Consider the following 27913-nt stretch of genomic DNA (forward strand, 5'->3'; position numbering starts at 1 on the left):
CTTTCCTCTTTCTCATGTTCCCGTATTTTTGTTCTTTTGTCCTCAATGGTCCATGGTCAGGATCCCTCCTTTATCTTCTTATCCTCAGTCATCTTTAAGTGCATGAAAAAGGAAAGGAGTTGGTATCACTCATACACCATATCGAAGGCATCTTCTCGATCTTATCCATCTCATTGCTTCCGCATGTCCTACCACTATGCATGCATGAACTAAAGAGATATCCTACGTACAAATAGTAGTAAATTTGGAGAAGGAAAGGCATCTCACTTTCTCCCACCCAGGGCCAGCTGCTACTGCGAGACAGTGAGGTGAGCGAAGGCATAGCAGCCCTTTGAGCCGTTGATTCCTCCAAAGTCCAGCATCTTCTCTTTCTTCTTTCCCGAAATTTTGAGAGCATGACATGCGTGGACCAAGGGGACTGCACCTGGGCTGCACATTGGCCTCCACAAAAATTTGCCTTCGACAAACATTAGAGCAGCCTTCCCGGGTCTCCAGGGTTCGGGATATATCCATGCAAGCACCTCCTTCAACGTTGAAAGCATCAGCATTTGGTGGTCCTTGTTTCCTTTAATTTTGTTTTATTGTTGTTGTTGTTGAAAACAGCGGCGGCTTAACATATAAGAGTTTCTTTTTTTTAATGGTCAGAACTATCTGATTTAGGTGACGTAGAGCAATATATATTTCCAGGCAAACTCTTAACCCAAACACTACTACAAAGACTTGGTAAGGGTATCATTGAGTGAGAGAGTAGTGCAGGCAAAGGAAATACTTGATTGATAATTCAGAGGCACACCAATGGGTCGAGCAACTCCCACAATTTGCTTGTTTCAGACAGGATAATCCAAGATTAGACCTACTGAAATAATGGATTTCATTTTACCAAGACATAGCTCAACAACATCCCTTCGAGCCATGAGTTTAATTCACCGTAGAAAGCTTTACAAGCGTCAGCTTGATATTATAGAACACAAGACATCTCGGAAAAGATAAGTCATCAAGTTATATCCATGCAATCAGAGGTCTAGGTTCATGGAAAAAATATCTATCGACAGCAGACAGAACAGAGGTTTCAGACTATAAACATGACTTCGATGATAGATTTTAATTTAGAATTGACGACATCATTGTCATCTGCCAAAGTAAAGTGTAAGTTTTATTTGCACACAAGCAAGATAGCTTTTGTGGCAGGTGCAACTTTGCATTTAAGCTGAAAGCCAACCAAGGGTTAGCACAAATATTGCACCATCTTTCTCTATTTGGTGGACCAGTGCTTAAATTTTCAAGGAGAATTGAGATTTTTACCATCGTTAACACGAGGGCAAAAGCTAATTTACTGAACAGATTCAGATCAACTAGTATTTATGTCCTACCCAAGCTAATATTAATATCTTGTTGGTGCAAGGATTGTTTTCAGCCATGTAATTGAGCCCCATTTCCATCAGAACCAATTATGGCAGACAAAGGTCAATTTTCTCCTCACCCTGAATATCTCATCAGGTATGATACGATGCAGCCAAGGACAGCACCTGCACAAACCTGCACGAAAAGTTGGGCAGATTAGATACTTCAAATTGTGCTTATATGCTCATGATATTCAGAAGGTTTATAGTAGGCTTAGAGCATAAAGTGTAGTGATTACAATCGCAGCCAAATATGTTTGGTACAAACTAGGTTCAAATACACTGTTCACACTATCAGCAAGTACAATATTCATGCATGTTCTTCAATCCCCAACAAATAATGTAAAAAGAGGTTTTGAGAAAATCTACCTAGAAGAGAAATTAACTACATAAGGTTTGCAATCACATAGACAAAACATACCTTAATTACACAAATATCTTTGTTGAGGTTCACCCATAAATTTCAAACTGTACACAATGAGTGCAAAGAAGGATTATAAAGTTGAAGCATTACCCATGGTGAATTTGCCTGGTTCCTTATTATGCAAGAGGCAAAAGATTTGATTGGCTATTTATAAGTGCTTGTGGTCTATGGTTGCTGCCTTGCACGGCTCAGACATCTCCAAACAAGAAACTATAGCATCTCCATTAGGCACAAATTTGTTCACGGTAAATTTCACCCTGCACATCTTATTGAGCAGCCTGTCCTGATTTCTATAATCTCATGATAAGAATTTCCAAGATCATCAGTGTGGAAGAATAATCTAGAGAAAAATGAATTTACATGAAAGCAAGGGTTTTGTAAGGTTGTAACTCTTAGGAATCCAGGTTAGCTCGCTAGAAGCTTTATGCGCTATTCAATTAGCATTGTAATTTGTAAAGGCATACAGGTTCAGTTTAAAGCAGCATCTTTGCATTGATTATGCTGTCGACTCAAGAACATCAAGGAAAGAATTCAAGGAGAGAGCTCTTGAGGGGAGGTGTTGATGACTTTTTTTATAATTATTTTTTTGTTGTAATGCATCAGTACTCTGCTGTATTTCTTGCCTGTTGGCAATATTTGTATGTTTCATGCAATCAGCCTTTAATTGAGCCATACCTGTTATAATCATAATCAACCACTTATTAAGAGCTATTTATTCTTTTTCTCCCTAATGGCTGGCCTCCTTATATTAATAAACTTTTTGCCACATGGACTGATGACCAGTCCTTGCAACATTCTTTTTCTCTGTATATCTCTCATACGTCCCTCTCTTTTTCTTTTCCCTTCTCTTCTTCTCCCTCAAATTGCTCCCCTTGCTCCCATATATTCTTTCTTTTCAAACCTATGGTTGCACAGGTAATACCAATTATAATTAGAATACCTATTCAAGATACATTTACAGTCAATATCGGATTTCTTATTGAATTATGAGCAATTAATGCATTTCCTTCACACCGAAAAACTTAGAATTAGCAAAAAGAATTGATGTCTGCATCGTACGGTTCTTAAGAGATACTGCACAATACAAGAGTTTGTACCTGGAAATCACCCATGCTAGTCAAGATCGTTGTCTATCAGATTGAATTAATGCATAACAAAGCATTATGCACCCAAAATCAAAGTTCATGCATCCATAGTCAAAGAACTGTACCATGCTCGTCCATATATGTCTGCTCTAGTGCATTCTACAACTTGCCCTAGCGCCTGACAAAACACTGCAGTATGATCCGGTACCTTATTATGCTATCCTGTAACAAACACATGAATGGCAGACAATAAATATTATGTTCCTAGTTCTCCCTTCCTTGCCATTTTAGTTCCATGACTGAAGATGGAATAGCTGAATCTAAATGTTGACTCTTAAGGTTTTATGGTGGTGACGATTCCATCTTGTATATCTTTTTGAGTTCTATAATTTTCTTCCTCAAGTACCCTGTTCTAAACTGTTCCAGTAAAATATAACCCTAAAATAGTAAATCCTATCACTCACACTATTCTTTCTTCTTTTCGGTAATCATGGATCAGTTATAATTGCTGTGGGACAGAATATAAGTCAACCTTAAATTTACATCATTCCATCATAAAATCCTGTTCAAGATTTGTACACTAGACTCAATGCGTCCGTAGCTTCAACAGAAGCTCTCTCTTTAGTTCAATATTCTCCAAAATTCCAAGTTATACCAAAGGTTAGAACCTCAATTTTGTTTTCTGTCAAACTTGTGGTGTTTTAGTTTCAACAATCTGGTGCATTCAACCATTTTGCTCCAAATTTCTTTCAATGACAAATACGAAAATATCAAAAAAAAAATCAAAGATGTTAAGAAAACTTATTACACCACTTTTAAGTATATATGTGATATATAAGACCTTTCTCTTTTATTTGAATGGTTTCAGACTCTCAGTAGTTTTGGGTTGAAATTAGCACTGTACATAAGTTTTCAGTGGCTAATGTATCAAAATATTTTCTCACCATCATTTTAAATACAACATAATACAGAATCTGAAGTCAGGCATTTTGTATCATATTTTAATTCATATGGCCATTTAACTAAATAATATAAAAATTCAAAATTTGATTATAATTATATATTCTATATGAAAAATATGTTCATTATCATTGAGAAGGTGTCTTATATTCCTTTGTAACTGTCACAAGTTAATAGTGCTGAAGTCTAAGTCAGTATTGATTGGTTTCCACCAGTTTTGGAGAAATATGAAGTTGGGGTTTTCTGTATCCATATTAGTTGAAACTTGAAACTAATCTGTTTCATTTCAGCTGCACATTGTGACGCTTTATCTTTTAATTTATGTCCTCAAGATCTTCATCATCCTTTGTAGTTCACCTTAGTTATATTATATGTAATAGAACTTACCATGATTCCCAGTAGTAAGTCGTCGGCAAACATGCTCTAAAGCATACCTGGTTGCAGGGCCGGCCCGAGCCTTAGGCGACTGAGGCGGTTGCCTAAGGCCGCGGGAAGCTGACCAAAAGGAAGCAAAGGCCCCATATAAACGGGATCAGGAGCTGGCTACGAATCTTCCCCCCTCCATCGGTGGAGAGTTTACTGGCCTGCAAAGGGGCAATTTGGAAGTTGGGGACAGTAGTTTTGTTTTTTTTTTTGGGGGGGGGGAGGGAGGGAGGGAGAGGGAGAGAGAGAGAGAGAGAGGAGGGATTTGGTTGGCTTGATAGACGCCTGAAGCCACTCTTACCTTTCATCCCTTCTCTTTTTTGGTTTTGGTCTTGGTTTTCCTTCCCTCACATTACTCCTGATCCAGCTGGGCCATCCGGAAGAAAGATAGGGGGATTGGAGATGGACGTCTTGGAGGGTGGAGATTCTTTTAGTTTTCTCCTCTCGGTTTCTTCTCCCCTCTTGGGTGGTAGAGAGAGAAAAGGAGGGAGGGGGTTGAATGGCTGTTGTGCCGTGATGTTGCAGTTGCTGCTTGGGTACTCACTTGAAGGGGAGACGGTGGGATGTGGGATGAGACTTTTATTAATTTGATGGAGTGAAATTCCCATAATAACCCTACTTTCTCTTATTGAGAGGTTTCTTTATGGACAAATTCTTTTCTTTACCTTGACCATGAAGTGCCATGAGATGACCTTTTCCTATCCGGCTCTTGCTTGACATGGTAAACAGTATTGCCAAGTATTATCTCAGTTATTTAATCAGTTTCATGGCCCTTCATTTAGAATAATTACTTTTATGTGCTTCCATTCAAGAATTATATTAAATTGAAAAGGCTTCTTGTCTATCTTTGTTAGATTCATGGTTGAAATAGTGTACTTGATAGCTATCTATTTTCATATATTTTTTTAAGTATTTTATATTTATTAAAAAAAATATTATTAAAAAAATATTATTAAAAAAAAGGCCTCATTCATTGGATTCGCCTTAGGCCCCAGAATGTATTGAGCCGCCCCTGCCTGGTTGTGAGTTGGCCTAAAATTTCATCGACATGCAAGTGTGTAATAGAGGTAACTTACATGTGGTAAGGAAGCAGCAGTTCTTGATAATGACACAACTATAAGCAAATAAGAAGTTGCATGAGATGTTATGTAATATATACTATTGTTCTTATAATAGGAGGCTTAAGTTTTCCATTTCTAAACAAGAGTTTCAAAATTGGTGATAATTGTATGGGTGTTTCTTTCATGAGATGCAAGTAGTTGGGTGTGACCCCCTGTTAAGAAAAAAAGAAACAACATTTTCAAGATAAAGATTTGAAAGGAATACAAGTGCAAAAAAAATTTATACTCCTGAAGTCTAAGGAGATGTTTATGGAACAAATTAAGATTTTCTTTTTATGAGCAATTTTCATCTTTTATAGAAATTACCCCAATCTTTCTAACACACTCTCTGTACAGCACAAGCAATGAACATGAACCAAGCATGTTCACATGAAGCTATGCAAAAACCAGTGTATTAATGACAAGAATAATGCATAAAAAAGAAATTCTTCCAACTACTAAACAAAAATTAAATATACCAAAATTTACGTTTATTACAATTCAATTGATATTGTCAACATTACTTGTTTACTTCCTGTAATTGCTCTCTCTGACAGGGGCATGCATACAGCCCAGCATAAAGCATTCGGAGAAAAATGTACAACAGGAACAATAACACATAGAAAGAAACAGTTCAATGAATCAAATAAAACTGCACAAATAAAATACATCTCTGATGTACCTGAAGTGGGGTGTGTCCAAGAGGTTCACGTAAAGGCCTAACACTAGATAAAGGGTGCTCTGATGGCAGTTCGCATACTATTTGATTCAACAACTGCGACAAAGATCACCAGAATAAATTTTTGAAACAGACTTGCTTTCTAAGCCATCTATTATTTCAGAACATGATCAGACGTAGATCTACAAAATGTTACAGAGAAAGGATCAACTAATAGCAAACACAATCATAAGTTTAAACTAGAATAAATCAATAACACTAGGGCAATCTAGGACTAAAGCTGATGCAGAATGTTACCTTTAATATTCTCTGTTCATAAAATGAAATCAACATACCATGAAGTACATTACAACAAAATACTATAACTTGGAACAAAAACTATATATTGGAATTTCTTTGACATGACACTTCAATTTATTTTCATATGCTTCAAAACATGAGACTAGAGTGCTATATGCATTCACCAGTTCGGTATCAGTGGAATTTGGCTATTAGCAAAGATGCTTCATAACGTATGGAGAGGACACCACCTAAAACTACCATGTGGGCATACTGTTAAAATTTGTTATAAAAATTCTGGAAGTGCAAAGAAACGTTCCCTTTATCCATGACAAAAGCATGGGGAAAGAAAAGGTACATTTGGTTCCAGCAGGGTAACAAAAAATATTATAATACACCACCCAAATGCATACTGTCATAAGTTCATGTATTTAATATGCTTCACTTTGAATGATACATCTATTTAACATTATAAGAGGTAAAATTTTAACTGTTTAATACAAGAGAACAAACAAGAGACAAAGAAACTGCAATTTGCAAATGTTTCAATCTGTTTCCTGTGTTTAAAGGCTTTGGAAACACCCAGCCTAAACCACAGCTTTTCAACTGAAACACTTTGGCTCGGGCTGAATCAATATTAAACCACAGAGTCAAGGCAATTTCTGGTATCTGATCTAATTTCACACAAAATTGACTGATTGGACTCTAGGTTTGTTCATTTCATCCAATTTTGGCCAAAACATTTTAAAACTATTCAACACAGGTCATTCAAAGTAATCATATTTTTCTTTTCATTTAAGTCGGTTGTGATAATTCAGCCTCTGGAGAGCATTTGCCCAAAGGTCAAACTTCGATTTTGTATCTTAATAGCTAGGTGTTCTAAGAAATCTCGGAGAAGGATAGATATTTTCAACCATTTCTCATAATAGAGGTTTAACAAACTAAGATCCCACAGATATTGTTTAAAATCTATGGTATACCTTATGCGAAGATATTTTCAACCGTTTCTTATAATAGAGGTTTCACCATGGTCTGCCGTACCGGTCCGTACCGGCCGATACAGGCCGGTACGTACCGGTCCGGCCTAAGACCGATACCGGATCAGCGTGGAATCCGATACCGGTAGTTTATTATTGAAGAACCAGTATGGAACCGGTTCGGACCGGTACGGGACCGGTCCGAGCCGCCACCGGTACGCCGACTGGTACTGTTACGGCGGACCTTGGGTTTCACTATGAAGAAATCCAAACCAGTTCAATGTGGACTTTTAAGACCATTAGTACTGATAATGGAAATTCTACTACAGCTTCTTTAGACAACACTGATAAACCTTACTTGGCTGAATAAAACCAGATTTTTTTTTTAAAAAAAAAAATTGTTGACAATTGTTCGTGAGTCATCACATATAATTGTTGTAGTTAATAATTTAATGTTAAGTTGTCAAGTCATTCAAGTCAATTATTTAGAACTCAAGCCATATAGTGAATAATCCAGTAGTCATGCGCAAAAACCATCAGTGCAGATATTGTTAATCATCAAAAATTGTTGCTGATGAAAACATTGAATCAGGAGTAGTATCAACACTCACATCCTTCCATGTACATTTTTGTTTACTATATAATACCAACTCTTATAGCATGCCCATGCATGAGGCATGTCTGACCATCAACGTTTCCCCATGCATCTTTATCTATCCCCCCCGTTTCCCACCTCATGTTTCTCTGATCTCCTAAAAACCACATAGCTAACTTGTTTGGAGCATGTGGCTTTTAAGCACAAGGCCAAAGGTACAAGTCCTTTCTATAGCATTTATTATTATGTTTTATTTGGATAATTTTTATTGTTAAAAGAAAATATATAATGGCACCCCAGACCCCACTGTTCCTTTAGTACTTATTAATTTATTTTTTAATAAAGAACATGTGCATCGCGCACACCATTCTAGTATGAGTTGAGATTGGCCTAGCAAGTATCAGATGGAAATATGGAGATGCTATATTCCTCACATATTTCTGCATGCTGAGGAAACTACAAAATACCTCCATATATGTTCACGGCATGTGTTAGCTCTAGTTTGTACTAAGAGTAAAGATCTGTCAACAGAGCTTACCTCAGCTTGCTGGCCAGCATGCAATCTGATTCCAGATGCATCGTACATCACCTGCAGGAAAACATGGATGATTGAGAATGGGAACTAATCAAAGAAAACATGTTTGACTGTAAAAACATCTTCCGCAGTTTTTGCTGTTGCAGAAATTACAGGAACTAACAGGGGAAAAATGTATTGTATAAATAGAAATTGCAAAATCACAAGGATGGATATCCTTTTGAACTTTATACATGGAAAATGATAGATGGCATGTTTTAATGGAGAATCATAGTCACAGACAGAAAAAGAAATGGCAAGGCCAGCTGAGGAAAAAACCTTGCTTGAAAATAAAATTATTGTCTATCAATATAAAATATAAATTTCTAAAATTACACACTTTGCTGCATATAGACACAACAATTGCTCAAGCCACTACATGGGAGAGCTCTATAATTTTTGTTGCCTTCTCTGTACTGTTAAGATGCTTAATATTAAATTTCCAAGCTTCTCTACCATGAATTTACGCTAGCTTTAGAAATTTCTTCTAATTTCTTAATGTTGGGACAAAATGACTGTTGTCAAGAATATATTTCTAGGATTTATCCAACCTGAGTATCATCTCTGATAAACTAAAGTGCATTTTGATGAATCACCATGAAATCAATGATATTAAAAGGTTTCTATCGCAGTGATGTTCAAATTCGGGCAGCCTGTCTAGATCAGGGTCAAGGACTGAACATAGCCATAAGCTTGATATACATTGTTGACCCACTCCTTGACAGCTTAAGCGTTTGGGATCAACGATCACAGCTAAGGTTGCTAGAATCATAGACTCAAATCCCCTCCAAGTTGGTTATTTATTTAATTAACCCAGCTGTCATCTTTACTTAGTAGTTATCTTGACTCATTAATCCTTCCACATACATGTTCCTAGCCACACATGGAAAACACAGGTGAGAAGGTGGGGAGGTGTATGACCCATATTGCTTAACAGCTCATGCTATTGAGGTCAAGTGGTTAGTTAATAACTCGTATCAAATCAGATCACAGATAGTACCACAGCATATGATTATCAATAAGTTAAATGGGGCTTCATCCAGTATAATTGTAAACTATATGCATTACACAATATTTTTTCCATGCCTCAACATATAAACATGTATATAGATGTGATACACTAGGGTATGGGACTAAACATATAAGAAGAGGTAAAAAATACATAAGTCAGCAATCAGAACTACCAGGCTATGTACTAAGTTCAAGAAGGTCAAGTTCCCATCTCCCCCAAAAACAACTCCAACCTTTGTTGCAATCAAATTGAAGTTTCAATTGGTGGCAGCATAACACTGAAATCAAGGATAAATTCAGGACTAGAAGAAGTCAAAACAGGTTTAGGTGGTGATGAAGGCTCCTAATAACAAGGGCTGGATGAAGGGTTTTAAAGTGCTGATTTGATTTCATAATTAGTCTGATATTAATTGGGGTTAATGCAACAATAATTGTTCATCAGCGAGAGAGAGAGAGAGAGAGAGAGAGAGAGGAGAATAACAAAGGGGGAAAATGAGATGGAGATGGATAAGATTTTTAAAAAGAAAACAGACAAGAGAATATAGAGGTTTGAAAATAGGGCTATTCTCTTACTCCGAGCCATCAAAATCTCATATAATAACGTTGAACCCCATTTAAAGAAAACACTATCAAATGAAAAAAAGAATACCCCAAAAATACCTACACTATCACCGCCCCCTATGATTTACAGGAGAGAACAGGTTAAATGGGGCATGCAGACACCCATCTCAATGACAATAGCCATCTGTGCATCAATAACCTTCTAAAAAGGTAGATGGGGTCTATGGCTACAATCACATTATTTATATGATCCACCTATGGAAATGGAATGGTCTTTGAATGAAAAGTGATGAAGAGAGTTTTGAACAACAGTTATTGAGGTACGATCAATATGAGGTGGAGGCCATTAAGCCCCTTCATCAATAACATTCTCAAATCTCACGTTTTTGGGCTTTGCAACTGTAACTAGATTAAAACCACTGAAGCATTTCAGAGCCAAAAATAGCTCAAGAAAAGACTTGCAGTACCCTAGACTTAACCATTGGATCCAAAACTGAGCTAAAATTCACCAAAATCCATAAGGCAAATAATGTGCAAATTTCTAGTGCCACTGTTACAGATGGCATCATAACTTTGGTTCCTATGGGTATCTTTCTGTACCTTTATCACTTGTTTTGTCCGCTAAGGCTTCTCACATGCACATCCTGGTCCTTCAAAATGAAAGACTTTCAAGGCAATATTTGGAGGAAAATCATATGGCATTAAAGTGGGGATAGATTGCTACCAAACATGCTCACTTATTCCATTGACAAAGTGTATATGTGTCATTATACATTTGCAAAGCCTTAAGTATGTAAACTAAAAATAGCAAGAGATTTCCAAATATGAGAACAAACTAACTGCCAATCCTATTTATTTTATTTATTATTTTCTCTTTATATCGACCAAATTTCTTAAACATTTTTCCTCATCATACAACATTTAAGCCTTGCAAGGCAATTGTTGTGAGCCAATTTTTGAGACATCGAAGTGAGTATAAATTGCTAAACAAGCATCCTAGCTTTTTCTTCCACTAAAAATATATGTAACTAAATCCCCATTTTGCAGAATTCTAGGTTTATTGAACATATAATGGTTAAATATACTACAAAAGAATGTAAACATTTGATTGAAGTTCAAAAATTAATTGAAAGCTAGTTTAGTATGACTGCATAAATGTATTGATTGGTGTACATTAAAATTTATAAAATTATTCAACAAGATGGAAAAAGAAACTACTATCAACCATGCCCAGTAGAAAAAGAAACGACCATGGTTATAAAGTACATACAATAGATGCCAAAATCACAGCAAGAGCAAATGAAGAACTGCCAGTTCCTTCTTGTAGACCTATAGCCACAGCAAGAGCTGCCACAGTTGCTGAATGTGATGAAGGCATTCCACCTGATTCAAGCAACCTCTTAGAATCCCATCTCTTCTCCTTAAACCTGTATGTCTAGGATGAAAATACCAAAGACTTATAAATAAACATTTAGACTTTCAGCTCGAAGAAATCCAAGCAACAAAAAATTACAAAACAACATACATTTACTAGGTAAAATCATCTACAAGAATCATAACAGAGACTTTCCAAATTTAACTGTTACCTGAAGAACAATAATGTAAAATATAAAAGATAAATTATGGCAAAGTACTACCAAATATTTTTAAAAAAGTGCTCCATGAAAAAGATAGATAAGAAGATGGCTAATGATGACAAGGCAAAACGGAAACATGAGAAGTTAAATTATCATCTAATCAGCTATAAAATACTTAAAGAACACAGATTATAGCGAATTATGCTATCAAACAATTCAGAATATTCTCTCTCCTAAAATGTGTAACGGATCAGGATGAATAGAATATTTTGGGAATTGCACACCTAGAAGTATTCACTCAAGTCATTGAATATGATACCCCAGTTGTTGCATATGACATACATGCATGCACATTGTTTGCGCAGATATAATATTGGAACATGGAGCTCTGGAAAAGGTTGCCACACATTTGAGATAGAGTGTATCAAAGTAACTACTAGGAATGAGACAATGGCTAAAGCACTGCCTTAAAGAATCACAACCTTCTACGAGCATAACTAGCCAAATTCTCTCAGTATACAATAACCCTCCTCCATTAAGTGGTGCCGGGTGCGGCACTAACCCTGAGGATTCAAAACTTGCTTGGAGACCTTTACAAGCCTAGAGAGAAGTAGTCAAGAGAAGAGAAAGAAAATGCATTGAAAATGTTAAACTGTTATGATTCATGTGCCCCATTTTCCTAGCCAAAACACCTTGGAGATGACTAAGAGTTCATGTAACCACCCTAATGGCTAGTAGCATAAGTGGGGTTGTAGGAGGTAACAATAGCCCAATCAAGGTTAGTAATAATACTTGAAGATGTGAAAATCATAGAAGAAAATTTGGATTCAAAATCTTAATAATCGGAAATAAGCATTCCTAAAATGAACTAAATCTCGTTGCAAGGTGTTACGGGGGGTTCCCCGAATTTAGTCCCACATCGGCCGTGTAGCGGGAAGGTCTGTGCCATATAATGGGGGGCTCAATCACCCTTCCCTAAGGAGGCGCCTTTTGTGGGGCAAAACCGTGAGGCGCCGTGAGGAGGGCTCCGGGTACGCTCGACCCCCGAATCGGACCCAAAGCGGACAATACCTTCTGGGGGACACTCTCTCTTCTGCTGCTCGGCTGGTGTGTGGGCTCTGCTGGTGACGGGGTGTAAATCCCGCATCAGATGGCGCTAGAAGGAGGGCCTCGGCCCTCCGCCTATCCAGCAAGGAGCCGACCCGGGCACAGGACCTCCCCGCTGGGGGGGCTGTGTTACGGGGGGTTCCCCGAATTTAGTCCCACATCGGCCGTGTAGCGGGAAGGTCTGTGCCATATAATGGGGGGCTCAATCACCCTTCCCTAAGGAGGCGCCTTTTGTGGGACAAAACCATGAGGCGCCGTGAGGAGGGCTCCGGGTACGCTCGACCCCCGAATCGGACCCAAAGCGGACAATACCTTCTGGAGGACACTCTCTCTTCTGCTGCTCGGCTGGTGTGTGGGCTCTGCTGGTGACGGGGTGTAAATCCCGCATCACAAGACATTTGAGAGGTCAATTCAAATTTAAAATCGAAAAACCAACAACATGAACAACATATGAAGAGCCCAAACCCAATTAAGGCTGCAAATGAGTCGAGTTGACCTGTGACCCGATCCGACCCGTTTTGGAGGACCCGTGGGGCCGGGCCGGGCCAGGCTGGGTCTGGGTTTATTGAATTCAGACCCGATCCGACCCATTTGAAATTTGGATAATTTTGAGTTTTCAATCCTACGATCCGACCCAACCCGTGCAAACACAAGTTCTGAAGCCATGGATAGATTGACCCGAACCGGATCCAACTTAGACCCGAACCAGACCTAAACTGGATCCGAACCGGGCCCGAATTTTTGGGTTAGGTCCGAATTATACATGGACCCGACCCGACCTGACCCGTTGGGTCAAAAATTGTAACAGTGAACCCGACCGACCTTTGATCGGGTTGGATTTGGATCCAAAATTAGGATCGAACAAGAAACCGGATTAGGTTGGGGTCACTCATGAACCAATTCGACCCATTTGCACCCCTAAAACCAATAGTCCAAATGCATGAAAGTCGTATAGCTTATATAGAGAAAAGCAAATGTGTTTTCCAACTTGAACCTTCGAACAATGTATAAGCATTCCTGTGGCATAATTCGTTACAATAATCATTTACAAAAGGGAGGACTCACCCATGATAATAACTTCTACACTTTTTGACCTTTGAAATGATTTCTCTTATGAAATATCCACTATAAAAAAAGTTCTATGATGTCATGGTGGCAACAAGGAGGGAAGCTCTAAAGTGAATAGATACTCATGACGTAAAATGCAACACAAATGAGCGAAACTGTGGCCCATGGGATGCTCTTTAAATAGAGTTTCAATAAGGAGAGATGCATGTCTCATCTACAGTCACGTAAAGAGTACTTCCAGCAGATCTTGACTACTCAACTAAATGCACAGGTCGAGTCAACTAATTTTCTGATGGTTATAAAAGGATACTTAGTCCAGGAATGCTCCCTCTGTTGAGATCATTAACTTAGCTAATAATGCTTTTAAGACCACAGGCACAAGTAGATGGGACAGTGAAACGAATGGTAACAACTCTCAAGGTTTAATGGCCCAAGAAAAGTCGAATGAAAGAAATGTCTCGATATTCGCACGTTAAGAGGCAAATTATCAACATTAAGGGGCCATGAAAACAAGTCTCAAAGGTTCTTTCACCCAAGAAAACTATAAACAAACCCATGTATAGCACCGGTTATTGTCACTGAGAGGGACGGACCAACAGCCCGTGGACAAGGTTCCATACATTGGCAACCAACCTAGCTGAATGAATCACCTAAAGATCAAAATAGGTAGGTTCGAATCATCACAACGAACTGAATTTAATTTTTATCCAGATGGAGAATGAGAATGCAACAGATCGTATGAATTAAGGAGATGAAAGAAAGAAAGAGTGGGGGAGGGGGGAGCAAAAGAGAGTGGGGGACCCACCAGGTGGTGAAGAGCTTGAGAAATTGGGCGAAGGAGAAGGCGAGGAAGGCGGAGACGAGGGAGGGATTGGCGGCCAGGGACGAGGGAGGAGAGGGCGCCGCCATCGACTTCATCGACGACGAAGTCACATCCGCCGCGGTCAATATCTCGTTCATCTTTCCTTTCTTCTTCTTTTTTCCCCTCCTACCACGACGATGATGATTCTGCAGGGCTGGCGGGCGGTGTGAGACCAATCGGCGTCAGAGACGCTGCTGCCTACCGAACCCTCACCTGGGCTTTTATTAGCTTGCCGCTCTTCTCGAAGGAGGACAGCAAGAAGCCGTTTTCGGCTTTTCGCCGAAATTGGATCTAGCAGCCGCAGCAGTAATAATAATAAAGATTAAAATATTAATTAAAATAATTAATTGAAAAAGATATAATATAATTAAAAAATAAAATAAATAATAAATAAAAAAATATGATATGATCGAATTTATACTTTCAGCTTAAGATTTTTAATTAGATATAGATTTGATTAGTCGAATAATTTGATTGGATGAGTCAGGTTAAGATTGGATTACTAATTTAGTAGGCTTTAGTTTTCCTAACTTGATCTTAGCTAAGTTGCATCCCGGTATGCAGCCCGTTTATTTACATGCAAATGACCCGGCCAATTTTGGACCAAATGTAGCTTTTTTAACATCGAATGGCTCTCAAGCAATTTAGTCTAATAATTAATCTCTTTTTTTATGGGATGAAATAATAATAAAAATTATATTACTATATCTTTCAAAAAAAATATGATCCTAAACAAAATGGAACGAAGAAACAAAATTCGTAAAATGGTTCCAACTAATTCAGAATTAAGACTTAATTAAATTGAGTTACTCCATTTTCAGTTATTTCTAATCAACTTAATCTATGTGCAAGTCATATTTCTAAGCAATCAATCCAAATATAATTTATATTCTATAAAATATGGGCTTTCTTTACAGACAACTTAAATCTTGCTTGGGCCACTTGAACAATCGATGACCATACATGTGTTCGGATTTAAAATTTTGACGGGATTGGATTTAAGTTTAGTTAGTTAAGTTAACTGATGGGTCCAAACAAATTACGTTATATATATTGTTAGTTGGATTGAATTTGATTGGTCCACGCTTGGATAAGAAAAATAAAGAACTAGTGCTGGATTGATAACTAGGCATAAAAGAACCGGTCAAATTATGATAAAATAAATTATATTTTATAGCATAGTATTATAGAAATATTATATTCACTATATTTTTCAAAAAATTATATTACTTGTTTCCAAAGAGGACGAGTGTACTACAACATCATGTTGCCACATGAATTTTAGCATCAAACAGCCATTGTTTTGTAGGTTGGCAAATGTAGGCAGCGTAACAAAAAATAATGATTCCTATAATTGCAGTTATAGACAAATCAAACAGTAAAAAATTGCTGCGATTTTACTTGCAACTGCAAGTCCATTGTAGGCAAATGAAGTCACAACTAAACAAACCGAAAATGGAGTACAACTTCAATTACAAGGGATTCCTCAAAAAAAAAAAAAAAACCCTTTAATTAAAAGGGAAAAGCTTACTTCACATCCAACCCCACGCTCCCAACCTCCTGCCAAATCAAGAGCCACCCCAACGCAAAGGGGAAAAGGCAAAAGAAAAGGAAAAAGAGACCGGTATGATAAAAAGGCCGTTATAACCATAGTTTTAGCCCTTTTTGAGTTTCTCTGAAAATAAAAGGTTGCCTTCTTTTGGTTGGACCTTTCTGGGCTTCCTTCCTCCCGTTAAGAACTTGATAAACAAAAGATTTCTATTAGGGAAATATCCCTAGTCATGACCTGGTCATTAAAACAGATCCTTAAGTGCAGACGCATTTCATTTATGGTCAATATATATATATGGCGACATATATCTAAATACATATATAAATAAATAAATAAATAAATATATATATATATATATAGACACACATATAAATACATATATACATATAAATACATATATACATATATATACATATACACATACACACATACACAATTGGAAATTTGCAAAATAATGATAAAATACGAATAATTGTCTCAATATATAGACTAAAGATCCATTAGGACGAACAACCAAGTCTGAGTCTTGTCTGGCGCAGCTGCCTCATCAGGACGGTCCCATTTCAGATACTGAGAGAGATCAGCATGGTTAAGAGCAGTTATTCTTTTGAAGTCAAAGACTTCTGGCCAATCAATCAGTTTGCGCCCATTTTACCCCTAGACATTTACCCATTGTTCTAAAAACAAGCAGATGTCAGGACAATAAGTAACAGAAATGTGATGTTAATGAAGCTTTTCACCTTGAACTATAAAAAACTAACTTAACATAAAAAAATTAGTTAACGGCAGTAATGAACTCATACAACAGTAAACAGTTTGGTAGGTGGCAGCTTTACCACTCTTGCCATGTTTGGTATTAACGTTGTATACTGCATAGTCCTGCATCATCTTGTCCAAGAACAGCTCTGATAGATAAATAATTGTTTCAGATTTTGTACCCAATTGGTCGGACTGCATGTTTCTTGTTAATATCCTCAGGCTGTATGGTGGGATGTGTTCGCACTTGGATGGTTGTAGACTATTTGGAGATTGTAGAAGCCAAAACTATTTTGCCGCTGCAATGTCAGTGTAATGTGACTGTAAGTATGTAAAGGCCGAGATGGCGTGGCTAGGCGAGCACCAGGCTACTTTCCGTATAGAATTATTATATGAGAGGAGAGCTATTATGATCACGATGAACTAAATAACAAAGCAGAAGTGTCAAAAGGCCCAACTAATCCCTCATTCAGAAGGCGTATGGCAGCACCCCGGGAGAATTTCCTTGCAAACAAGAAGCAGGGAACAAATGCAACATTGCATTGGCACCACTCTGTTCGGTATTCTGTCTCGTAGTATACATGGTTGATATTCTGCAAAATTATGAAGCAATGAATAACCGGAGAATGATCCTCCAAATCTTAATCACAGGAAACCATAGATATGCATGAAGAGAGTATGATGATACAATCTGAACAAGTGTGGTGAAAGATGATAAAAGAGTATGAGGAGGCAGTCAGAAAAATTGTCATGGAGAAAAGAATTTATTTTAGCATGCATTTCAACAATTCCCACATTATTTCAACTATGAAGTCAAGAAAACAAAAAACAAAAAAAGCATAAGAAGCACAGACACTTTAAACTACATGCCACATACATATCTAATACATATTGGATACAAATCCTTGATCAATTAACCTCCCAATCAATTTCATCCATGGTCAGCAGGAGCTAAAAGCACCCTCATCAATGACCACAGTGACCTCTGAAATATTTGTGCCGCTCCTTGCATCCATTGCAGCTTCCCTTAAACTTTATTAGTCTTTTCTCTACAGAAATTGCATCAATTTCCTTTGGAGTTAAAAGTACTTAGTTGAAGGAGGCAAATCCAGTGAATTCCTAGTACCATCCCGCTCCCTGTTTGAACTACTGCCCCGTGGAAAGTTTAACACACAAAAATCGTTGCTGTGTGAGGCATAAAGGTGGCAAAAATATATGAAGGATGAGGAGCGGGCTTGATTGCCTACTTCTTCACTACATTGACAAGGAGTGTGAGAGTGCATGTTGGAATCAGCATGTTCAAGGAAACCAAATTAGGAAGATGCCTCTTAACTTTTCCTAAAAACCCACACTGTTTGGACTCTTAAGATTATGACCATTTCAAACATCATATGTAATATGTTTCAGGGAAGCTGTCATAGGAAATTAGAGTATGAGGGTTTAGAAGAAGCATACTAACAATGAATTGGGGAAGATAGAAGAAAGAAACCATGGTATTTTCAAGCAAAGTCTTGATGTGGAGAGGGGATGCATACTGTTCTCTGCAAATGTTTCTATTTCAGTGAAGAGATTTGTTCATGGAGAACTGAACCTAGTTTTTATATATTTTTGTTAAGGAAAGTTTTTCCCCTTATTTTCTTTATTATGATTTCTTTCATTTGATCTACTTTAGCTCATTGTCTTGTCAAGGATTGTAAGTCAGTTTTCTTTCTAATTTAATAAATTTTGAAACTTTAAAATGCAAGAAAAAGATATATCAAGGTGGGTTTTCTTTTCAACTTCATACAAAGTTTGCGATCTTCTTGCAATTTGGCCCAGTCCTTGCATTTTCCCACTTATTACTCTCTTACCCATCAAGAGAGATCATGGAGAGTCGCTCCCACATAGCCAGAAGAGAGATTTCCCTTCTCGTGAACCAGTCTTCAAAGATCAATGCAAATCCACATGCCAAAGTTCCATTGGCCAGAACTCCGGTACTATGTCACAGACATCAGTCAAATTGAGAAGAGGTTATGAATTCTCAAGCTTTAAACAATCATACTTAGATTCATTAAGCCAATATGATATAAATAAGGTTAGGCTGCCAATCTAAGGCATGAGGTTTGACATGAACAACAAAAAAGACACTGCCTGTCATAACATATGATACATCAGAAATACATTCTTAAGACCTCTATTAATATGAGTGAAGTCCATACCTGCAATTTTGCATTTAAAGAATATTACATTCCAGAACCCCATATTTCATCAGTTCTCACAGGAAGTTAAGAAGTATGAGTTCAAAGAAGGGAACTACTAAATCAGCATATATACTTGCAACATAACATAGCAGCAATATCTTATATGTGATGCCAGCTATGTCTCAAACGGAGACATAATGGTTATAGAAAGTCATAACATAATATTATGATCATGGCTAAACTCTTTGCTGACCGGTAACAATTGTAAACCATAAAATACAAGCAAACCAGCAGCCCATAAAATACAAGCAAACCAGCAGCCCTTGTCTATCTGCTTTTATCTCTATGAGAATGACTTTTGATACAAGAAATTTTGCACGTCATTTTTGTGTAGTAGTTCATGCTCCAGCAAATGCATCATGAAAACAAAACTACAAACATAGCAGCAATATTTACAAATATGCAATTGTACGAATTTCCTAACATATTCATAAATTAGTACATATGACATTAATGCAAGCATGCTAGAACATATATTGCAAACTATGAAGATTTATGGCTGAGGAAGTGCATCAACATTACTTAGAAAGAATATAAATTATCCTAAAATTTAAGAACTAATGAAAAAGGATACTGATACAGTTATGCTAAAACATCTATACAGTAGCTATAAAGATGATTATATCATAAGCAATTCAAAAGCCATGGAAAAGGGCATTTACCCTTATTTCATTTATGTGCTGAGGGCTCGCATCAACATATTCAAATGTCATAGGATGCCAACTTTGTCTTGTCTTATCATTTGAAGATTGGTTCCACAAAGTATAAGTTAAAGTTCTTCGCTCTAGTTCATCTTCAAGATCACTCATCTAGGAAAAAAATAAAAAAAATACTGAATGAAAAAAAAACAAAAGAAAGAATCTTTGAAGTTAACATGTATAGTTGTGCTTGTTATGCACCATAGAACATCTCATCTCCAGTATCAGTGATTAGAAATTATAATCGTGAGGTGTAAACACAAAATGCCAATGCAATTAATGAAATCAAGGATTAGATGCCTAAATAAATGAAAAATGAAATATAAAAGCTTACAGATAATAGTGTCTGCACATAGTGTTCATCTGGAATACAATCATGTTGCTTCTGGACAACTGCTTTCTGCACATTAAAAAAAAAAGATTATCATAGATAAATCAAAACGAGTGAAACAATTGGTCCCTTGAGAAACTAGAAGTCTAATACAGAAAAATAGATTTCAATCCGTAAAACAAACAAGGAACAGGATTAAGCCATATCTCATAGTGTGAGTACTAAAATTCAAGAAAGAAAATTATAAACTAGGCAAGATAAAATTTTCCGACCAATATTAACTTTTATCAGCAAATATGATCTCTGACACCATTGGGCATAACTTCCAACTAAAGCCTCATTATGATGCAAAGAACTTGACAATCTTCTTGGAGAATGCTTTTAGGTTTGCCAAGTTGCACTCACATAAATTTCTTCTGAAACAAAAATTTATGAAAGAAAATCATGAAAAAGGAAAATAAACATTTTATTAGCAAGAATGATCTCCGATAAACTTTTAATTAGCAAGTATGATCTCCGAGAATAGATAGAATCTTCAATGAGTGGAAAGGACTCCCAGACTTGCTCCGCAGTATGAGCCTCATACAGAGCCGCTGACAAACTTGTTATTTCCATTCTATCTCCCTTCCCACTTACCGTATAATAACCACTGAACCTTACTGGGCTAACTTCCCCTTCTAACTGTTAATAGTTGTAGGAATGGTACTAGGTGAAAGCTTGCATGCAGGAAGGCGAGCAAGCCGGTACAGATACCTCCAGTTTCAGAGCTACTACGGCCAATACTGCTGCGTGATAGTGATACCCCTGCTGAGCATGATTCTCTCCTGCGCACCATTGAGCATAGGTGCATCACCAGAAAGCCAAACTGTGGCTTCTCATGATGTCCAGTCTCTTAAGCATCACTTTGGCTCATCTAGCATGCTGGCCACTTATTTTACAGTCATTGTCATACTTCATTACTAAACTACCTCTTTGACACTCCCCCTTCCAGACCAGTTTAATTCTTATAAAAGCTTTCTTAACCTAGCCTTGCTTCTATCATGAAATACCCTAACTAGACAATTTTTGAATCAGACAGATTGAAGCAAATATTCTTTTTTCTAGTAATTTGAGGAAAAATGTCATGTCTACTAGTATGTAAATTCAACAAGTAAATCTACATGCAAATAGAATAATTTTCCTGCTGCAAGAAGTATGCTAAGGGTGTGCATTGATGAACTAGGAAACCATGATATTTAGTGAATTTACATGGTTTCTTAAATTCCAAGATCTGGATTTATACATCTAGGTTTTAGTGTGTAGTTGAAACTCGTAAAATGTATGAAATCATGGGATTGGAAATTTCTAGTCTGAGTAGAATTTTCCAGTTTCATATTCCTCCCTTCCTATCACCTTAGTAGTTTATTCTATACTTTGCTCGATACAAGCCAAACATCTGATCAAAAGAAAACCCTCAAATATCAAAACTTAGACATTTTGATTTAAGAAAAAGGACAAAATCATGACTTTGAAACACAAAAACTCAAAATTCAGCTTAAGTCATATGGCAATTTAGGATCTAAACTGTTGGATAAATTTACAAAACTAGAATTCAGAACCAAGCAAAGTGATCATTATACTTGGACACAAGAAAATCATACTTCCATCATCACCTTGTTCAGGAATCTTATGTCTGATCAGCACTTACCACATCATCAATAAAATACATCTTGCACTTTTGATTCTTATTTAATTTTGCAATATGCAACAGACAAATACATTATGCACAAAATACTAAATGTTCCTCATAATAAAATTAGAAAAATGTCAAATATACTAAAACCAGAAGGAATTTCATAGCCATCTATAATCTACAATGAAAACCAAAAAAAAAAAATGTTAATGGAATACCGTATATCTACAGCTAAGAACCACCAAGAACAATAACTGTATCTTATGAGCCCCTTCTGAGGCAACTACAACAATCAACAAAAATAGGTAACTCACAATATTTTGCTTTCTCCCAGGGTCTAGTGCTGATCGTCGCTGCAAGAAGCAAAGAAGGAAAGATCTTTTAGATAATTATAATCAAGCTTACAGTCATACCAAAACATTACATGCCAAATGTTTTTAGTTGAAAAAGTTTGGAAAGCGTGAACGGTGTCAGTTTGGAATAACATTGAAAAAAGGAGTAGACTAGATTTAGTCTATGGAAGGGTGTTCTCTCTTGATATCCAGAACTAAAAAATAAAAAAGAGTTCTGGGTTCTTTCTTCTCTGTTGAATATTCCCTGTGGCGAGCAAAGCCATCATAGATGACCTCTATAAATCAGGGTGGGGTTGAGTCTCCACGGCAATCAATGCAAATCCTCTAGGTAGCTGATTTTTCTTTTTAACCCATCAAATTACTGTCTAGCAACAGAGATATAAGTTCAACCTTGCAATTTTGGTAAGCAATTTTATTGTTATTTTAGTTTCAATTGGTTTGGGGCTTGATTGATATACTTCAAGTTGAATTATAATTGTTCAGTCATTAATATGTTGGTTGAATTCCCTGTTTGAGAGGGAAATACGAAAATCCAGAATTTTTGTTGCCTCAGTGTTATTTGAGAATCAAATTTAAGATTGTTTTGCATCTGATACGCATGTGACATATATGATAATGAGGTATCTTATACGCCTTTGGAAGAGAAAAGGAGTCTGCAAATGAGGCTGCAGATGTGTATAAAAATCTTATCAATGTTCTTTCACATATATAACAAATGAAACAGAATTGTGGAAACTGAATTCATCGTCAAATTTCTAAAGGACAACGATTCAACATCACACATAGAAGAACTATCTTTGTTTATTAAACATACTGCCTTACCCTGCAATATCTCTTGAATGCTGGAAAGATAGCATTGTCAGCAATGACAACCTCGGCATGTTTTCTAACTAAGGTTATCCACTGAAATCCAAGTGTTGATGCGATCAGAAACACACTTTTAACAGTTGGAATATAAGACCTCAATAATATTTGACTGTACATCTTATTAAACAAAAAAAGAAAAAATTGAAAAACCTGGGATCCTTTTCTCCATTTGTCTTTGGGAATGGCAGGAGACATCTTAGGATTGTAGCGTTTTTCCTTCTTGTCAAGAAAGCTAGAACAAGGAAAGCAATACAGCATAAAGGATTTTATAAATCCAGGTACAATCTCCTTTTTTCATTTGTTAAAAGCTTGCTGAATCATAACAAATGAACTTGATTATGATAAAAACTATACTCAACCTTTGTCATTACCTACCTGTCCACAAAACTTTTTGAAGACGACATCAAGTAGCCATATATGTAGCTGAAGTTGTAAAGAGGAACACAACTGCAATAAAGAATATCATAATCAAAAGTCTGAATCTGCTACAAAACTTCAAGGTATTCAAGTTTAATAATGCTAAAACATAGTTTAAATTGGTTAAAAGGTTGGGCAACAAAAGGGAAAAATAACATACTAATAGGATGGTTATGACTTTGGCCTCTAAAATATATGAAAATAATTGAATTATTTCTGGAATGATTAACTTCACGTAATCTGAAATTAATTAGTTAAGAAAAATGGCATTAACCAATCCAAAATGATTCATCAGAAAGACGAGGGAAACAAGGAGGCAAACATAATATCTGCAGCACCCAGATACTTAAATTTCTGTTTCCCCTATTCCTACTTGATGAGCTGATCCCAACTTGGCATAGGACTTTCTTTGTTATTATATCTATATGATGGTATTTACAGAATCTAAGGAGGGCAGGAGCAAATGCAACTGATTTGCAAGTCAATTTTCTACAGAAACAGACTCAACCATCGCAAGCTCCATCAGAGTCAAAGATCTTTTGTGATTAGGGAAACAAATCATTGTATAATATCTCTGATTTAAATTTCACAACACACATCAATATTCTTAAAAGAGGCCACAGTATGCAAGCATACTTGCATACTTTGTGAAAGGTCTGCGTTCAAATATAATCAGGACTGCAATATGGCCCACCAAGATTTAGTCAGTTGCCTTTAAACTTTAACCAATTAGAATGGTGTGTCCATTTTAGAGACGAAATTGTCAAAGTCTAACATTGTGAGGGGCCTCTCTAGTTGGACACTGGAATGGACTGAAAAACATCTTGGTTTTCGGTAAAACCAAAGATCAAACCACTAAAATGTAAGAAGGTTTGCAAAAAGTTTATGCCTCCTTTAATTCTCTTGCAACTAGACAACTTTGCACTTTAAAATCCTCTCAAAACTAGCAAAACTTTGAGTTTAATCTCGCAAAATGCTTCTTAAAAGGTCAAATGATCATTGGTGAGCAAACTCAACCTAAAAAAATAGACGGACATAGCATGTAACTTGGACTTTTAGCCTTGTACAGATCAATTTTAGGCTTTTAGCTCAAATAACTCAGCTTAGGAGAAGCTGTAGAAACTGGCTGAAACGGATTATCTTTTCGGAAAGTAACCAAGCAAAATTACAAAATTTATAGGCTTCAGCCAAAACTTCAAAACTTGTCTAAAACAACGAAGGACACCATAAAAGCAATAGATCAACATATTACTTTAAAAGAAAAAAAAATTACAGAGATTGTGATAGAGCTGATGCTTGGTGATATGACATTCCACCTAGAATCACCAAAGCAATGGCACTTAAGATTCCTTAGGGGATATATAGAAATGTCTCCTACGTTATCCAAGATATGTGGAAGTATTGACATAATTTTACTAGACTTCATCAACAAATTAAGGCCCCATCTATCATAAATGTGAACTGAGTTGAGAAACCAGAGAAATAACATTTTGGTAAATCAAAAAAAAGAAAAGAAAAAAGAAACATCATTTCAGTATTCTACCACCAAAAATCGAGAGAGAAAAGAGATGCAGATCTTTAACAAAAGAGTCAAATAGAAACTAACAAGACCATTGACAAAACAACCTTACTTTCAACAAAAGGGCAACATGTTGATTGCAAACTACATGTTTCTAGGATAAGTTGTGGATTAAATAGTATGCTTAATGCAAAAAAGAAAATTAAAAAGGAAATAAGGAGGGCAACTATGTAGCATCCCTGCAGATTTTGATGGTCTAATCCCTCTTATTAGCACTTGAATGGTGTGTATCTGCGTATGAGTCTGCATACATGCCAAGTTATCCCTTGGCTTACCAGATAGTGTGCAACTCTCACAACGTGAATCACTGATTATAAGTTCACAAAGTCTAAAAGAGAACTTAGCCCATCGTACAACCATACAACAACCACAACATTCTTCCAAAGTTAGATAACAAAAGGGGCTTGCAGTTGTCCCATGCAGGTTCTACCTTACCTTCAAAGGAAGGACCTTTTGTTTTCATCTTACCACGTACAGGGATATCAAATGGTAGAACAAAAATCGAAAACCAAGTTGTTGAATTAGGGGTCGAAAAACATCAACAAAATAAAATTAAGCTTCTGTACTCCACTAAAGCATTGATGTTGAAGCTAAGCACAGAAGGTTGGAAATATAGGTGACAACTAATTCACAAAACTTGAAAGAGTAGTAATAGGAGTTGCCCTAAATCAACAGCTGAGGTTGAATAGCTGAATTGCACATTTTATCTAATTGCTTGGGAAAAAAAAGGATGATGTTAGAAATAGCACTATGGCAGCTATGATTTGCCAATTGCCTTTCTAGACTCATGAATCAGTTACCAGCTCAAATATAATTCAAGCACCTGTGCATTACTAATCTAAGCAAATGGCATCTGTGTGTTTGATATGAAGATGCAATAGCTAGACAATTAGTATAATAAACCTTTTTTTCCCTTTTTTGGTGAATATAGATTCTATAATTCAAACAAGAAACAAGACTAATCATATGGAAGACGATGCCCCATGCTAAATGCTTGCGGAAGGCCGAAGTTCACACAGAAGTTTTGATTTTAGCATTGGGACTGACCGAAGAAAATGAACATATTATTTCAGGCTGCAACAAAGAAATAAAAACTTGAATTTTTCACATAACATCCTAAGCAATTATAGCGCCAGCTTACCAAGGGATGGTGGAACACAAGGTACCTGTCAGAGATTAAAATAAAGCGTTGGTTCGCAGGATCCTCAAGTGCAGCTGCAAGCAACAAGCGCTCCGCGTCAACCATACTCGACTCTCCCCATGCCACCTGCACCATACCACAAACACGCCCTTCTTGTTAAAGAACAAAAATAGGAGGAAGATACCTCATTAAGAAAAGAGGAGGAGGAGGAGGGAGACCTTGACGCTCCCCCTGAGCTGACGGCCATAAAAGAAGGGGGAACTCGTGGTCGACTCATCGAAGACGATACCCGGCTCGGAATGTATGTAAATCGAGTAGTTGCGCTCCTCGGCATTCTGCAGAACACCAGCCAACCATCCATTTGAAACCCCAGAAGAAGAAGGAGGAGGAGGAAAAAAAAAACAGAGGGGACCGATGATTATATAGTCAATGTAATACGTATAATATACACAATATTATACACATTATCTATATTGAGACTATACCTCGAAGAAGGCGTGCCAGAGGAAATCGAGAGGGAGATTGAAGCGAGCAAGGAAGAGGAAGGCGATCTTGGGAGTCCCTTGGACGGAGGAGGACCGTCCAAAGGAAGAGAAGGCGGAGGCAGAGGATTCGGATTGGGAGTTGATGCGAAGGAGGGCAAGGACGCAGACAAGGACGGAGAGGGAGAGAACCAGCTGCAGACCCAACCAGAAGTGCTGCCGGATCGACGGCGACGACGACGGCGGCAGCCTCTTCTTCATCGTCATCTTCACCGTCACGGCAAGGGAGGAAGAGGAGGAAGAGCAGAGGAGACGCTACAACGCCATCTGATTGCTTTGGTCATCATCGTTCCCGGACGTCATGTCTCTCTTTCCTCCCCTTTCTCACCACCTGCTCCCCGTTGCCTACTTGCCTCGCCTTGCCGCCAAACTGAACCCTTTCCTCTCTCTTTTAATTCTTATACTTTCTCTCTTGTTATCGTCGGGTGATTTAAACTGGGTGGGTCAGCGGGGGAGCGGTCTGGCTCTTCTCGTGCTTTCTATCTGAAGTTTTAAAAAGCGACTCCCAAGACTTCCCCCCTTAACATTACTGCTTCCCCTCTGCTGTCATCCTTCTTTCATTCGTTTGTTTTTCCCGTGTCTCTCTCGCGCATTCCACGCCGCTTCCGCAGCTCCGGATTACTCGGCAGCAAATATTTATCTCGGTTAAAAAATTTAGTAACTCTACAAGCTGATAACGTCATCTTTGTTTTTTTTTTTGCTAAAAAAAAAGGGGGGGGGGGGGGGGACGAGCCCACCCCCGCACAGCAGCCCCCACCCCACCAGAAAAATATTCGATGCAGGCAAAAATGACCGTATGTTGGACATCCCGGCCGGTTTTACTCATACCCTTCCTATCCGTAGGCCCGACTTGGATACCTCTCGGAGCTCTGGCACGAATTCTCCGTGTGAGTACATCACACCTGGCACTACCGAGGCTACTAGCGGAGCAGACGCTCATGCGTTTTGAACTAGAATCACTTGATTGAAAGTAAGGCTCCGTTCCACTAAGCTACCACCCCAGTGGCTCGTCATTTTTGGTTTTAAGTAATCTGTATTTATTTATTTCTATAGAAGTGAGCCAGATTACTCAGGTAAATGGCT

At 37.4% G+C, this 27913-nt stretch overlaps 2 protein-coding genes across 3 annotated transcripts; both read right to left on the reverse strand.

Moving 5' to 3' along the window:
• Nucleotides 1-980: 980 nt before the first annotated feature.
• Nucleotides 981-14956, reverse strand: LOC103717088 (uncharacterized membrane protein YuiD-like). Of its 2 annotated transcripts, XR_605636.4 has the most exons (6): nucleotides 14626-14956; nucleotides 11339-11495; nucleotides 8461-8511; nucleotides 6075-6167; nucleotides 1915-2114; nucleotides 981-1536 (listed from the first exon to the last, which is right to left on the reverse strand). XR_605636.4 is itself a non-coding variant. In XM_008805334.4 (5 exons), the coding sequence occupies exons 1-5, from the start codon at nucleotides 14778-14780 to the stop codon at nucleotides 1477-1479; spliced, it is 516 nt and encodes a 171-aa protein (XP_008803556.1). In that variant the 5' UTR covers nucleotides 14781-14956; the 3' UTR covers nucleotides 981-1476. The 2 variants fall into 2 exon arrangements, 1 of the variants encoding a protein (XP_008803556.1); XM_008805334.4 differs by lacking the exon at nucleotides 1915-2114.
• A 1864-nt stretch (nucleotides 14957-16820) lies between these two features.
• Nucleotides 16821-27330, reverse strand: LOC103717096 (glycosyltransferase BC10-like). Its single transcript, XM_017845189.3, has 10 exons — nucleotides 26774-27330; nucleotides 26507-26623; nucleotides 26314-26414; nucleotides 23527-23598; nucleotides 23302-23383; nucleotides 23107-23187; nucleotides 22246-22284; nucleotides 20263-20328; nucleotides 19893-20039; nucleotides 16821-17583 (listed from the first exon to the last, which is right to left on the reverse strand). Exons 1-10 carry the CDS (start codon nucleotides 27035-27037, stop codon nucleotides 17404-17406), a joined length of 1149 nt encoding a protein of 382 aa, XP_017700678.2. The 5' UTR covers nucleotides 27038-27330; the 3' UTR covers nucleotides 16821-17403.
• Between the last annotated feature and the right edge of the window lie 583 nt (nucleotides 27331-27913).

The sequence above is a fragment of the Phoenix dactylifera genome, chromosome 11 (genome assembly GCF_009389715.1).
Source record: "Phoenix dactylifera cultivar Barhee BC4 chromosome 11, palm_55x_up_171113_PBpolish2nd_filt_p, whole genome shotgun sequence".
In the NCBI taxonomy this organism is placed as follows: Eukaryota; Viridiplantae; Streptophyta; class Magnoliopsida; order Arecales; family Arecaceae; genus Phoenix; species Phoenix dactylifera.